The following is a 15,423-nucleotide window of genomic DNA, read 5'->3' on the forward strand; positions in this document are numbered from 1 at the left end:
ACTACACAGTGATAAAAGGGTTAAACTACCAGTTAATTGGTAATTCCAGCTCAATTCTAGCTCTACCACATATTGGCCATGTGCCACTTATTTGTAAAACCAAGTTATTAGTAATTACACTATAGGGCTGTTATAGCGATAATAATCTTGCATGTGAATAATGTATCAAAATGCCTGGTACACAAAAAAAGATACTTAATAAATCACAGTATTTTTAATACATTGAAAATATAATAGGAGCACCTGGGTGGCTCAGTTGGTTAAGCGTCTGACTCTTGGTTTTGACTCAGGTCATGATCTCAGGGTCATGAAGTCAAGCTGTACATTGAGTGCCATGCTCAGCATGGAGCCTGCTTAAGATTCTCTCTCTCCCTCTCTCTCTCTCTGCCCCTCCCCCACTTGCATGCATGCTCTCTTTCTCAAAAAAATTAATAAAATAAAAATATAATAAAATACATGTTACATAGTTATGGCAAAATTATGAAAGTAACACATGAAATAGGTGTAGTTTGAAAAGCACTGGTTCAAAGTAAAAGGATATTGTATCCATTCCAAATAATAGGATAATTGACACAGAAATATGAATATTTACCCAAAAAAGAGGATATTTAATGTTTATAACAAGAGTTCATGCCTGGTGACCAATAAAACAATTATCTGCCAGCTGACATAATACAGCTAAGTTTATAATCCCCACGTGGTTCTTCAATAAGCAAATATAAACATGCAAACATACCATGTTAAATAGAAAATTAAGAATCTGTTAGAAATTTTCCATTATATATTTTTTGGCATGAAAATACAGTAACAACCTGCAGTTCTTTCAAAACAGTCCTCCTGCTAATGTGATAGCTACTATAGTACTGAGCATCCTTAATACAGCTGATCTGTGTGGTAATTACAACACATCAAAGACAAAGGGGTGACAGAACTGGCCCTTGAGGAAGTCCTCATGTGCTGTGAAAATCAGCACTGAAGCAAAGTCAGTCCACATCTTAGCAACAGGTGGGGTTTCTTATACTTAAACCTGATCTTTTAGAAGCAGAACACTCCTATCTATACCTGGCATGAATACAAAAGGTGGTACCTCTGGACATCAGTAATAACCTCAGACTAAATACACTGTTCCTCGCCTCTGTGTCAATCACAAAGATCACAACTGCAAACATATCCTGTGAGGTAAAGAGGAATTTGCATTTGGGGGACAGATTTTTCTTTCTTTGAAAAGTATTCCCAGGGAGTAAAATGGTTGTATTTGAAAGTTGCTTTAATATTAGGATCCATAACTTGTGTTATTTTCCTTGCATTTAATATATACATAAACTTTACAGATCTTTAATAATATGTTACACTGAAGATATGCTGTTAGCAGCATGTCAGTTAATTTTTCTTATATATTGTGGGGAAAATAATAATTAAGCAGGGAGAATTATCCTTATTTTATTTAACAACAGAATGTTAAATATGTAACTTCGTTTAGGATAATTAAATTAGAAAACTATTGGAAAAAAACTTATACACAATCATAAATAAACCTGAATAAATTTTACATATTCTCTTCCAAAGACACAGTGAATTCTTTTTCTTTAAAGAAAATTTTCTAATTATCATTATCTATGATCTCCACTGACCATGCTCTTTATCTCTATCTATCTATCTATCTATCTATCTATCTATCTATTTTTAAGTGTTTGTTTAAGAGAGAGAGCAAGCAAGGGAAGGGCAAAGAGAGAGGGAGAAAGAGAATCTCAAGTAGGCTCAACGCTGTCAGCAAGGAGCCCAACACAGGGCTTGATCTCATGAACCATGAGATCATGACCTAAGCCAAAGTCAAGAGTCAGACGCTTAACCTACTGAGTAACCCAGGTTCCCCAAACATGCCCTTTAAAATATTTTAAATTTAAAAAGCATCTATAATTCACTTCTACCAGAATAAATAAAATTAGAGGGAAGTATATTTCTATAAAAACAAGTCACAATGTACTTTTAAAACTCCATGTATAGTGTATACTTTTCCCGCACATGACCAGCCACTAAGGCCTAATTATAATCATTTCTACAGATAACCCCATCTTTATAAGACATTCCAGGTTGCTATTAACTTTTGATAATTTATTATAACTGACCATTTTCACTGTTATGTAAGCATTTATCTAATATTTAACTGACATTCCCAGAATTTAACTAAATACATCTTAGTATAAATCTATAATGAATTGGTAGAGTAGAAAGGTAAAAACTAAGCAGATTGGTGCTGTTTCAAATGAAACCAGTGCTGCTTTACTTCAAACTGCAGTCTTAAATGGTTTGTAAGGAAGAAACTTACCAGGAAAATCTACTCACCTGTGTCAAGAGCTCTGTAACTTGCTGTTATCAAGACTGCTGTGTTACTTATATACAGTTATTTTGTTTATATGTATGGCATGGTATAATAATTTAAATGTATGGCACATTCAGTCATATGGTGTATTAATAAGAATGTTATAGTAATTTTATGGTACCCTTTTTAAAAGGCTTATGGCACATTCTTTCCATTTCTTTATAGCTTTAATCTGGTCACAGGAAATAACAGTGGTAATGACTCATCAATCTTGGACTATTAAACCTAAGATGATACTATGAAAGAAGCCACTAGAAGATTACTAAAATATCTCCTTTCTCAGATATTCAACATCCAGTATCTGGATTTCCCTGATATTTTCCTCTATTTCTTTTCAGTACTCTTGTAGATCTCAATAGACTGTTTTTCCACAGCATAACAGGCAAGCATGCAAAATTAAGGGTGGATAGCTCTAAAAAATTCCCTCTCGATCGCTCTTAATATGTTCAGTGTCATTAGGCATAATAATTAGTAAGTATATAAAAATTAAAGTTTAATTTGTTCTTCTAAGCTATTAATGTAGCAAGTGATTTTGCAGTTAAGTATTTCTCAAATATCATCACACACAAAAAAATCCAAATATTATTTTTAAATGTTATAGGGGCGCCTGGGTGGCGCAGTCGGTTAAGCGTCCGACTTCAGCCAGGTCACGATCTCGCGGTCCGGGAGTTCGAGCCCCGCGTCAGGCTCTGGGCTGATGGCTCGGAGCCTGGAGCCTGTTTCCGATTCTGTGTCTCCCTCTCTCTCTGCCCCTCCCCCGTTCATGCTCTGTCTCTCTCTGTCCCAAAAATAAATAAACGTTGAAAAAAAAATTTTAATGTTATTCTGTATTCCCCTGTGCAATTAAAGAACTATTATGAAACAAGGTACATTTGAAATTTTCTGTAACATTTTCCCAACATAACTGTAGTATCAATTGATTTTCCAGAAGATATTAACCTATTTATTTTCTATCACAATTAAAAATTTCAAATAATTTAACCTATGTCTTAAAACTCCCCCCCAAATATAAACCTATTTCTTTCAGTGTATGTTTACTAATCATTATGCCTACACAAAATGCCAAATTTTAGTAAGTTTATGGCTGCAAGATTATTATTTGTATATAGAAGATAATGTTTCTTAAAAAAAATTCATGCCATACTAGTACTCATATAAGTAGCTTTGAAGAAATGAATGAATGCATGAATAAAGTCTCCTACCACCTTAAAAAAAAAAAAACTTTCACGTCTTTCAACCTATGAATGTAGAAAACAAAGGTAATTGCTTTTGAAAGTATTCTTCCCAAAAGAGATACCAAAAAGGTCAAATACTAGTGACATCAAATTTGCACTTCAAGTTTGTTTATTAAAATCCAGCTTGCTCTAGAAAGCCAACTTTGTAGATCTAGGAGAACATACATTACAAATGTGAATGCTGTTGGAAAATAGTTTTGACAAAGCTTCTAAAATTCTGTAACACCTGAGAACAACTATAGGATTATGCCTGCATTTGCTGCATGGTTTTGTATGAAACATCTGAAATATGTCTGCCTGGAAAAAAAATGATATGTGATAAAGATGAAAAACAAGTTCAGAGCTAAACCAAGAAAATTCATCTCCTTTCTGAGATGAAAATCTTCTTAAATTTAAAAGTGAACAGAGAACTCAGAAGCTCAATATATTCTTTCTGGCTTCTAGTATATGCACATTTTTTATTGTCAATTGTGCCACTTCTACTAATATACTGTACATATTTTGTGGTTGGATGGAAAAACATTCTTTGAGGAACACTTAAGAAAATACTAAATTAAAATTGTAAGGCAAATCAAGAAATATCTGAAAACCTAGAAACCTCAATCTTTATCGATACTTACTATTTTGAAGTATTACATGTTGATTTTTTAAAAATTTTTTTTAATGTTTATTTTTGAGAGAGACAGAGTGTGAGTAGGGGAAGGGCAGAGAGAGAAGGAGACACAGAATCTGAAGCAGGTTCCAGTCTCTGAGCTGTCAGCACAGAGCCTAACACAGGGCTTGAACTCATGACCCATGAGATCACAACCTAAGCAGAGTGTGACGCCTGACAGCCACCCAGGTGCCCCAAGTGTTGATTTTCTATTGTAAGAACCACACAATTATTTAAGCTTAAATTGTTTTAATCCTTGAAAATTAAAAAAAAAAAAACTTTCATTCATTATATCTACACAAGGTTATTTACCTTAAATGCAAACATCATAGTTTACTTTTTTTTCCTACTATAGCCCCCCTGCATATGTAAGCTTTGAAAACATGGAACATATTTTGGACTATTTTGAATGAACTATTCAGAATGCATCTAGAGGAAGGGATACTCCTTCTCAAGTCACACAGAACCATGTGGTTTAGCTAGCAGCATACTTGAGTAGATAAGATATTTGGTACATAATCATCTCAAACACAAAAGATTCAAGTGATGGCCCATGAATCTCTACCACTCTTTGAAAATGATATTTTAGAAATTGTTCATCCAAACATATTTATATTTTTCAACCTATAGACATCCTATAAGTGCTTAATTCTATTTGTCCTCAAACAGGCTTTGAAACAACTGTATAGTCTTTTATCTTTAAGGCAGAAAAAGATGCTAATTAACTAAAAAAGATTTTCTCAAATCGCTCATGAGAACTTTTCAATATACTAATTGATATCCTATGAAAAAGAACATTGTGGAATAAGTTTGGTACATTTTGGAATAAACAAAGACAAATTGTTTCAAGAGAAAACTTCCCAGGACCTTAACAACAGTAACATGTATTGTGAATTATAAATAGGAAATTGTAGTAAGGAACATCTGGAAAACTATAAATTGCACAGAAGGTTGTGCAGCCCATTTCTTATTTCACATGTGCTTATTTCAACATTTTCTTGGTTTATAATATACTTGGTTAGAGGAAATCAAAACTCTACATGGTATTTTAAGTACCTACATACTATGATTTTATATAATGTGGATAAGATCATGTCATATAGTTTCTTTCTATAATCCTTTATGAGAATACTAGGTATTTGATTGGCTTTTAGGGTACTGAATACTGTCTTTGGAAATGCTATAATGTCCTCTCAATCCTTGTGTTGACTTTCAGAATAAAACTCATCCAACACATCATATAATAAAACATGTCTTGTGTCATACGAAAATTTGAATATATATATTCCATATATTTTCAAGTTTTCTTATATATATTCCATGTATATGATATCTATCTATCTATCTATCTATCTATCTATCTATCTATCTATCTAGATATAGAATGAGCCCATAAAAATAGATTTAGGGCATCTGGGTGGTTCGGTCAGTTAAGCATCTGACACTTGATTTAGGCTCAGGTCATGATCTCATGGTTCGTGAGATCAAGTCCTGTGTCTGGCTCTGCACTGACAGTGCAGAGCCTGCTTGGGATTCTCTCTCTCTCTGCCCCTGCCCTGCTCATGCAGGCTCTCTCTCTTTCTGTCTCAAAATAAATAAATATATATTTTTCTAAAAATTGAAAACATAGATTTAAACTCTTAAATGGATTATAATCCCCTTGAGTATGTAGCCTAGCCATTATACTTTAAGTTAGTGTTGGAAATAATGGTGTCTTCTTTCATGATAGGAATTCAAAAGTTTGCTGCTACTTATTATGACATATAAATGCATTTTATCATCGTAATTGATCAAACTTGTTCATCTTTTATCCATGAACCTGAATAAATAGAATTTTAAAACCTATGCAGATGTTAGTTAAAAAAAAAAAAAGAAGTGAGAAGCAGTACTATAATGAGAACAATCGTTGTGTTACTTACGACAATAGGGAATATTTAAGGCTGATGAGCCTGCAGACATTGTTCTAATAAGAGAGACACAGCATTTCTATATTGAAATCATTCTGGTTTTTTTTTTTTATTCCAAAACCTCCTCTCAGCATTTTACCACATGGTTGATGATGGATGCAAAATAACTGTGTGTGTGTGTGTACAGGTGTGCTTGTGTGCCTATGAGGATATGTGGGGAGAAGAATGTATATGAAAAGATAACTAGACTGAAGTCAGAATAAAGAGCTACCCATATCTCAGTTTTCCTCTCTCTTCCTCCTAAGTATTCTAAGAAATCAAATGTATACCACATACAGAGAATCAATCACTGGCATAAAGTATGGGACTACAAGAAAAGTAATTCTTCATGTTAGCTTAAGGGGAAATTTGTTTAGTCATTAGCTTTAGGGACTAAATTTACATAATCCACTTATATATAAAAATAAACAACAACCCTCTCAGCTCATATGTGTTCTAAGTCGCAGAGAAGGGAAAGGGAGCTGAAAACAGAAATGCCTAGAAAAAACTGATTTAGCACTTATATTTAGCACTTTTATTTACATTTAGCACTTATATTTAGCACTGTTAATAATAAGAAATTATTTGTACCGTTCTTAGGTCCATGCCTATTCACACCACCTTCAATAAGTAAGAAAAGTCATGTGAATCAAGGAGACATAGAATCCTCTATCTTTTGTTTCCTATCTTGACACAGTTATAATTAGTGTTGATTTCTTAAACTGGCATTTTCCCACAAAGTAACACTGGTTCCAATATCCTACCACGTAGTTTCTTCTGAACCCCTTTGTATGAAATCGCAGTCCTTTGTTGCACTACCTAGTTTCTGTTCTTTGCTTTCTTCCTCAAAAATCACACAGCCAACTTTTTCCTAAAGACCAAGTTTTGAAGAATACTATACTCTTGAAATTTCAAGAAATAAAAATGGGCCCACAAATTATTCCTGTAATTGACTAGTAATATGAATTCTATTAACCAGTAATATTTTATAGTGTAGGACTCAAGGTACTTGCCTCTATTGTGAATATAAATAGAAATTACTTTAAGATTTAGTTTATAATTATTCAGTAAGTTGTTTTTAGTGATTAAATGTGAAAAAGTCCTTGTTGAAGTCCTACTTATCAATAATTTTGCTAAACTGAATAGGTTTTGAAACATAATATCTTAATATTTCAATTAAAAGGAATCCATTAGAATAATTTTTACCCCTTGATCCTAAGCAGCTCAATGGGGCTATGTCTTTTAGCTCTTCTAATTCTATTTTAAGTTTTAGGGAACATCATATTCCGTTAGGACCAGATGCTAAGAATATCATAAATAGAAATAAAGCATATTCTATTAACATCTTCATCAAAGTTGAAATTGCTCATGTAGATGAGCAGAATATGACACTGTTAATTAACAGTAAGACAATTACTCTCAATTTGCTTTAGCAGATGATGGGAGGTAAAGGGAAATCCAGGAAGAAGGAATGCTTGAACATATTGCAAATCATCAAAATGTCCAATAACAGATTTTCAGAGTATTAGAAAGGTAATTTCTCCTATTCTGAGCATTTATATCTCTTGGGCCATTCATCAAGGCCCAAATTCCTTCAATGAAACTTCTATTTCCGGAAACTAGTTAAGAACAAATATAAAATATGCCTTGCCCATATTGAGTCTGCTTTAAGATGGCACTTGGATTCCTGCAGTATTTTCCCTTTCACAGCAGGGTATTTTCATTGTAAGAAGACAAAAGCACAACTGGAGATGTAAACAAACTTCATGAAAATTTGTTACAACTCATGTAATGTAAACTAGGTATGTATACTTTGTATCACATCTGTTCAATCCTACTCTGAAAGCAGACCAACTACAATGGGACTAAAGAGATCAGCAAACTAAAGCCCACAGGCAAAATGTAGCCCACTTCCTGTTTTTATAAATAAAATTTTATTAGAATACAGCTATGCTCAATTGTTTGCATAGCTTTCACACTACAATGACATCATAAAGTAAATACAACAGAGACTGTTGTACATAGCCCAAAATATTTACTAGCTGGCCCTTTATAGGAAAGATTTTTTGACACTAAAGAATGCTTTGTGGATTTAATCGTATTAGAAAAAACTCCTGTAGGGGCGCCTGAGTGGCTTCATTTGGTTAAGCATCTGACTCTTGATTTTGGCTGAGGTCATAATCTCAATGGTTCATGAATTCGTGCCTCACGCTCAGAGTGGAGCCTGCCTAAGATTCTCTCTCTCCTTGTCTCTTTGACCCTCCCCTGCTCATGCTCTCTCTCTCTCTCCCTCTCTTCCTCTCCCTCAAAATAAATAAATAAACTTAAAAAAAGAAGAAAGTCCTGTAAATGTGACTCCAACAATCTTTAAAATTATGACTCTGGCTATAAGGTAGACAGTACCGAACAGTCTATAGGCGACATTATACAACAACAAATAAATGCTCCACCCACTCCAGTCCCAACAATGTTAGTGAAATGTTTCTGCTACTTGACCTAAACTGTTTTTTAGTAGGAACATTAAGAAAGCTAGTTGCATTTTTATCCCGATACAGACCCAGTTTATATAAAGAGTATTGCCAACTCACCTGATCCTACCCCTGGGGTGCTCAGATTGCTCTGACATAAAGCTTGTGCTGCTGAGGCGTGAGGCACTGCTGGTTCGGGAAATGGCGGACACATCACTGACATCACTATCTGATGATTTGGCAGAGACGTTATCACAGCTTCTGTACTGATCTTTATGTATGTTATACTAAAGATTAAAAACAAGAAAGTGTGAGCTCCATCATCAGGTTGTGGGAAAAGAGACATACACGGTGAGGTTAATGACTACTTTGCCTACACCAAGTAAAAGTGTACCTTCATAAAAGTAGGTGTGGAATTTAAAATAATCCAAACACAATGTAATATATGATTTTCAGTATAAAAATCCTACATCCTCTGAGCGGTAGAAAAAAAAAAAAAGAGGTTAATGAAGGCTGAATTATAAATCAAACAAAAACTTTAAATATTTGGGTGGAAAATTCACTGAATAAATTATTGGCAAATACTTGAAACCTCAAAATTGTATTAGGTACTTTTTCTAGTGTATCGGTTTCTCTATTTTGCTTTAGTTTTCATAATTACCCATTTTATTCACCGCTACTCTAGCAAAGTATAGGCTGCTTCTATCTGTCTGTATTTTTGATTCTTTCTAAAATGATTCAATTTACCTACATATTTTCCCTATTTCAAGACATCACACTGTTTCAAATTTCTTGAAAAAAATGTATGTCTTCACAAAGAAGGGCTATGTCAAAAGCTGAGGGGCTGTGCCAAGGAGGATTAGAGCCATGGAGGTAAAGACTGGACTTCAACTTTCTATTATAATTAAGTAGAGATTTTCAGATTTAAACTATCAGCTCAGTGTCAAAAATTAAAAAAAAAAGGATTTCTATTAAAATTAGAATTTACACTATATGTTGTATTTTTAAATTTGTCTTTGGTATTCATTACTGAAGATTTTAGAATTCATTAGGTAAAAGATTAAAACAGGCAAAGTTGTCAGAGCAGCTAATAAGCTCTTCTTCTTTCTACTTGATTCTTTTTGCAGTGGAACAAATAGCAAATAGCTTCATATATTAGTATTTTATATATGTGTTTTTATTATAATAAATAGGTTATAATATAAATAACCACTTAAACCTTAATTATATATAATTTTGAAATACCTAATATATTAAGTGATTCTCTTATGTTTATTACTGGAAGTTAAGATAATATAACTTATTTCTTTAAATTTTTTTTAATGTTTTATTTTATTTTTGAGACAGGGAGAGACAGAGCATGAGTGGGGGAGGGTTAGAGACAGAGGGAGACACAGAATCCGAAGCAGGCTCCAGGCTCTGAGCTGTCAGCACAGAGCCCGATGCGGGGCTCGAACTCACAGACGGTGAGATCGTGACCTGGGCCGAAGTCGGAAGCTCAACCGACTGAGCCACCCAGGCGCCCCAAGATAATATAACTTATTAACAAAAGAACACATAACTAAAAGGAACACATGACTAAACACTGGGTATTTAAGTTTCTTATCAAGTAATTTAATTCTATGTTTATACATTAAAGTGTGAAAATATCAAATGTTTATTAAAGTTGTAGAAAAGCTCATCCATTCTCTGATGTTCCCTATCAGATAACTTTTAATGAACTTAAAGTAATCCATCTATTTATAAAAATTTGTATAAATAATTGTCTTGCTAAAGTATACTAAATAAAATGATGCTAAAAACCTGGATCTGTATATACAAAAAGAAGTATAAAACAACAGTACATTTTTAAAAATGCTAGAAAAGATAATCATGTTTATTTAGAAATTCCTCAGATAAGAATAGTTCAGGCCTGAGGTATTTACATGTTAGTTTTAATTCTTTACTTCTCATGTGTATGTACTGAGCAAGGAACTTCACATCAAGCCTGAAAACAATTCCAAATTATAGAATATCAATGAAATTATCTTTCCAAAGAAATTTTTCATAATTGCATGACTTGTTTTTGAAAGCCATATATCAAATTATAATCCAAAAGAAAATTCACATATGTCCAGAATTGAGCTATTTATACAACTTGATGTATGCTCTAACATTAATATGATTTAAGGTAAGGTGCATTTTAAATTTATGTGGTAACGTTTCATCATCAAATTCTGTTACATCTGATTAACATGATCCTGACATGATTCATTTCAATCAGAACTATTTTTTATTTACAGAGTAGATATGGTAAAAACTAAAATATGCTGACAGCAGGATCTAAATTTAATAGTTAGTAGGATACAAACACAACTCCTACATTACTTGTCTTGGAAATGATTTTGCTAAGTACATAGATCATGTAATTATTACAATGTTTCCAAACATATTGAAATGATAGCTTGTCCATGAAAGAATTGGGTTCTAATACAATAAAAATGTACCCAGCTATAGGAGATTTTTCTCGCATTGTGTTGACACCCAGAACAAATGTTCCCCTTATTTGGCAAATGCCCATAACATACAGTATAGACTATAACATCAGGGTATGTGCGTGTACATGGAACTATTTCTCCTAAAGAAATCTTGCTTTTCTGTAAGCCATCTCTTCTTCAACATTTTTGTACATAGACTTCTGCTATTTCAGCAAAGTAATAAAACAAGGTATCTTAAAAAACTAGATCATATTAAATTTTTCTATGTTGGGCGAAAGAAAAATCCATCATTCTCACACAAGATCAGTTTTCTTTGCATTTAGTTATTTGAAGGAAATGAAAGACTTTTATATTCGTCTTTTACTATTTACTTATTTTCAAAATCTGTTAGAAATTTAAATAATGACTGACTTTTAATCAAGCATAATTTGTTAAATTTCCTATTTATCAATTAAATATTTTAATGGAAACACATTAACTATTATATTATTTAATATTTTAATAGCTATTATATTATTATATTATAATATTCTATTATATTTTTAGAAATATAATATCCCTAGGAAGAATTTATACTAATCATACAGCAGGGAAATAAGTCATTGATGTGAAGGGAGGCTCTAATTATAGGGCAGCTATTTTTAAAAATAAGTAATAATAAACACTTAACAGCTACCTACAAAACTCATCCCATTAGTCTTGGTTGCTGTTCCTGGACTATAGAAACATAAACACTTTTTAAAATGTGAGTGCTTAAATGAGAACTTACCCTCCAATTATGAATTTCACCCCATCACTAGGGAATGTAACACTGTATACCATCATTGAAAAAACATCATGGTATCACATTTCAGGGATCCTAAAGCAGTCTTGTATTTTTTCAAAAGAAAAGTTAGTGCTAATTCCCTACTCAGGACAGTTAGGGATGTTCCATATTTTAAAGGAGGTGCCAGGTTTGAAACGTTTTAGGAATTATAGTACATTTGTCTAGTAATTCTTTGCCCTGAAGAAAATCTAGTTCTATTGGTGTTTGGTTCTAAATATTCCGAGAATGGTTAACTAATTTCTAATTTGGCAGAATTTCAACAAAGCTATTCATCCAAAATGTCAAACGGATTAAAACACTAAAACAGAGTCAATAAAGGAATAAAGTTCAAAATTTAATGTATATTAAATTTATTACAATGGTTGTTCTCAATTATATGAATAAAATAGATTTTTGTAAAGTTAATTATAAAATGGTTGGGGTAAAAGAATAAAAAATGAGAAAGACTTTCTTAAGCACGTAAAAGAGTTTTGAGTTAATGGAAATGAAACTACTTAAAATGGAAAACTACTTACATGATTTCCTAATGAAATGGGAACTACTTAAAAAATTTATTGTAAGCATTAGGCCATAATATGAATACTAGAATTGTGGAGTATGTAACTTCTGCTTGACATATAAAATAAAAAATAAGCTAATTATTTGTTATCCTATTTATTTTTCTTATCCTATATTCTTATAAGTTCTTAAAGATACCATATCCATGATCTCACATTTATTGATACAATTTGTAATAATTTTATTTATGTAACACAGTAGTATCAATTTATGCCATAGGAGAAAAAGTAATATATTTGAAAGTAATGTTTTTTTTTTTTAAATATTCAAATGGGATGAGAGAGAAAAAGAAAAAGAATGATTGTGTAAAGGAGGGGGCAAAGACAGAATGTGATAGTTTAATTGTATTCAAATTAAAAGCCCTGGAAGAACTTATGAATCCAACTGGGATGACATGTACATTTCAATGATACAAGACGCAGAACAGTAGTACCTAAGTTTAAGACCAGGAGTTCTAGGGCTTATCACTCCACAGAAAGGCTTTACTAATTCTGGGTGAGACCTCAGTTTTCATAAGCTGGGTAAATAAGAGAGCTGGAATAGAAGATCAATTTCATCTGATTCTAAATTTCTATGAAATCAGAGAACTTGGAATCTCCCAACCAAGATAAACCTACTTGTGATTCATCATGAGTATTAAGTATTAGTGGTTGTTTAGACTTCTAGGGCACTTTGTTTTTAGATTTTTTTTGATCAACTGATTAATGATTAGAGTCCTACTTCAGAATGACCAGAAAGGTTTTCAGTATTACCGTGATTGTTTATCTCTTTCTTGCTTCCTCTACTGGCCCTAACTCCAACTCAATGTTCTATTTGACCTTATCCTTTGACATGATGCTAAGAAACCAATGAGGCATGTCCAGCTACAATGAAGCATTTCCAGTTTAAAGAACTTTTCTAAATAACTGCATCCAATGTGGAGGCAGAAGACGTACATCATCCTGTCTTCTAATCTCTACTGCGTTTGTAGTAAAAGAAAACAAAGATGATGATGATATTCATAAAGAAGACAAACAAATAAGCTAAGTGATAATAATTAAGAATGAACCGCAGGGAAGACTTGTGGAGCTAGAATCGGCAACTCTATGGAACATCAAGATATCCTGCTTGCTGTTTTGTTTTGTGTTGTTTTGAATGATTTTTACTGTTTAAAGTGTTGTTTTAGATTCCTAGGATATTGAGTCTCACTGAGTCACATCTCAATTGGAAATCCTCCTGCAACTAACCTAAGATGTAAAGTGATAAACTGCCTCTGATACATAGGACTCTATATGACAAGTCATATTTTGTAACCACCTCTATTTTCTTGCATTAATCTCTGAATATCTGAGATCAACCTCTAACATTTAAAAATCAGTAGGCTTTTCTACAGTCATATTTCAAATTAACAATATTGATTTAGTAGCTGGGTTTTTTTTTAATTTTGAATTTCTAAAAAGTCATTACTTCCAAAAGGGCTTCTTGACATGAAATTATAACACAGGTTGTTCTGTGATGGTTGGTGCCACTTTTGTAGTATTAAACGAAAAAAAAAAAAGGATTTTTAAATAAACCAGATAGTATATTTAAAATTGCTTCATGAGGTATACAATTCTACGCATATTTTAATTAAAATTATTAGGTGCTATTTAGCAGTTTATAAACTCGTAGTGTATCCTTACAAAATAATGCTGAAATATAAATTAAATGTTTTAATGCCACTTGAAATTGGGTAAATTTCAGTTTCTAAGAATTTGCTATCACTTTTCTTACTGAAGACAGATCAATAAGAAATCTCACATTGCACAACTTATGTCATTCACTAATAAATCTCAATAGTAAACATCAACCTAAAATAGTACTTAAGACTATGAATCTACATCTTAATATTTTAAATGCAATTTAAGCAATAAAATGGCTTCATGTCTTGCTTATGTATAGGAATTTGACTATTGACAACAGATCATTGAGAGACTTTAATAATATCAAGTATTTACATTTCCTTTTTAGAAAAAAACATTAAATCCAAGTTAATAATATTTTAACAGAGTTATATATTTTGTGAAAATATCAAGAGGAGAGAGGTTATGATGCAAGACCATCACCTGAATGATAACTTCTCTCACACAACTTGGTGCTTACTAGTCCTACCTGCTATATACACTGTACATTTTTAAAAGGGAAACTCTTGGTTGGATACTACTTGTTTTACCTTGGAATATTGCTCGCGATCAAGTTCTTGACTAGAACCAGACCCTGTTGTCTGCTTAAATCGATGCACTTTCATTTTCATCTGTCTTGTTCGCTCCTCCACTACTAAGCTTGCTGCAAAAACACACAATGGAAGCCTATTAACACAGGCGAAGCACTTTTAGGAACTGAATGGTTTAAGACTTCAATTCTTTTGATATGACTTCGATTAAATTAAAATTTAGAAGTAACACATGACTAATAAACAAAATGCAGAATATACAATGCTATCACCTGTTAATTTAAAAATGAACATGACTCAAATCACACAAAATGGGGAACACAAATGTTAGTAACAAAATATAAGGACCCCACTGCTTCTTCACCTGATATGAAATATTTTCAATTCCATTCATAAATGACTATATGAAATCAGATTTAATTGTGAAAATATGCTTTCAATTTAATCAACTGGTTGTTGCATGTACATATATAGAGAAAATAAATATGCATACTGAAGACATCACACATATATGCACATGCTTAACATGCATGCACACACCCACTTAACATCCTCAACTAACAGCAGTCACCTAAAAACTATTTTAATTGGTAAGCACCTGGTTTGCTGAGGCACTGTTATTAAATCATTAATTTCTACCTGTAGCATTTCATGAATATTTCCAGTCTTAAAAAAGGACTAAGAGTAAAG

At 32.5% G+C, this 15,423-nt stretch overlaps 1 protein-coding gene across 50 annotated transcripts in view; it reads right to left on the bottom strand.

The window, feature by feature from the left end:
- The window catches only part of RIMS1 (regulating synaptic membrane exocytosis 1), a 486,916-nt gene that overhangs the window by 93,449 nt on the left and 378,044 nt on the right, over positions 1–15,423 (bottom strand). For 33 of the 50 annotated variants that reach the window (XM_027057431.2, XM_053222588.1, XM_053222585.1 and 30 more), the window contains 2 exons: positions 14,734–14,846; positions 8,802–8,968 (listed from right to left, as the gene is read on the bottom strand). The exons of the other annotated variants lie outside the window; for them this stretch is intronic. In XM_027057431.2, coding sequence (XP_026913232.2) covers positions 8,802–8,968; positions 14,734–14,846 — 280 coding nt within the window. Of the gene's footprint in view, positions 1–8,801; positions 8,969–14,733; positions 14,847–15,423 lie in introns of those variants that run through there. 50 annotated transcript variants of the gene reach the window in all.

The sequence above is a fragment of the Acinonyx jubatus genome, chromosome B2 (assembly GCF_027475565.1).
Source record: "Acinonyx jubatus isolate Ajub_Pintada_27869175 chromosome B2, VMU_Ajub_asm_v1.0, whole genome shotgun sequence".
NCBI classification, from domain to species: Eukaryota; Metazoa; Chordata; class Mammalia; order Carnivora; family Felidae; genus Acinonyx; species Acinonyx jubatus.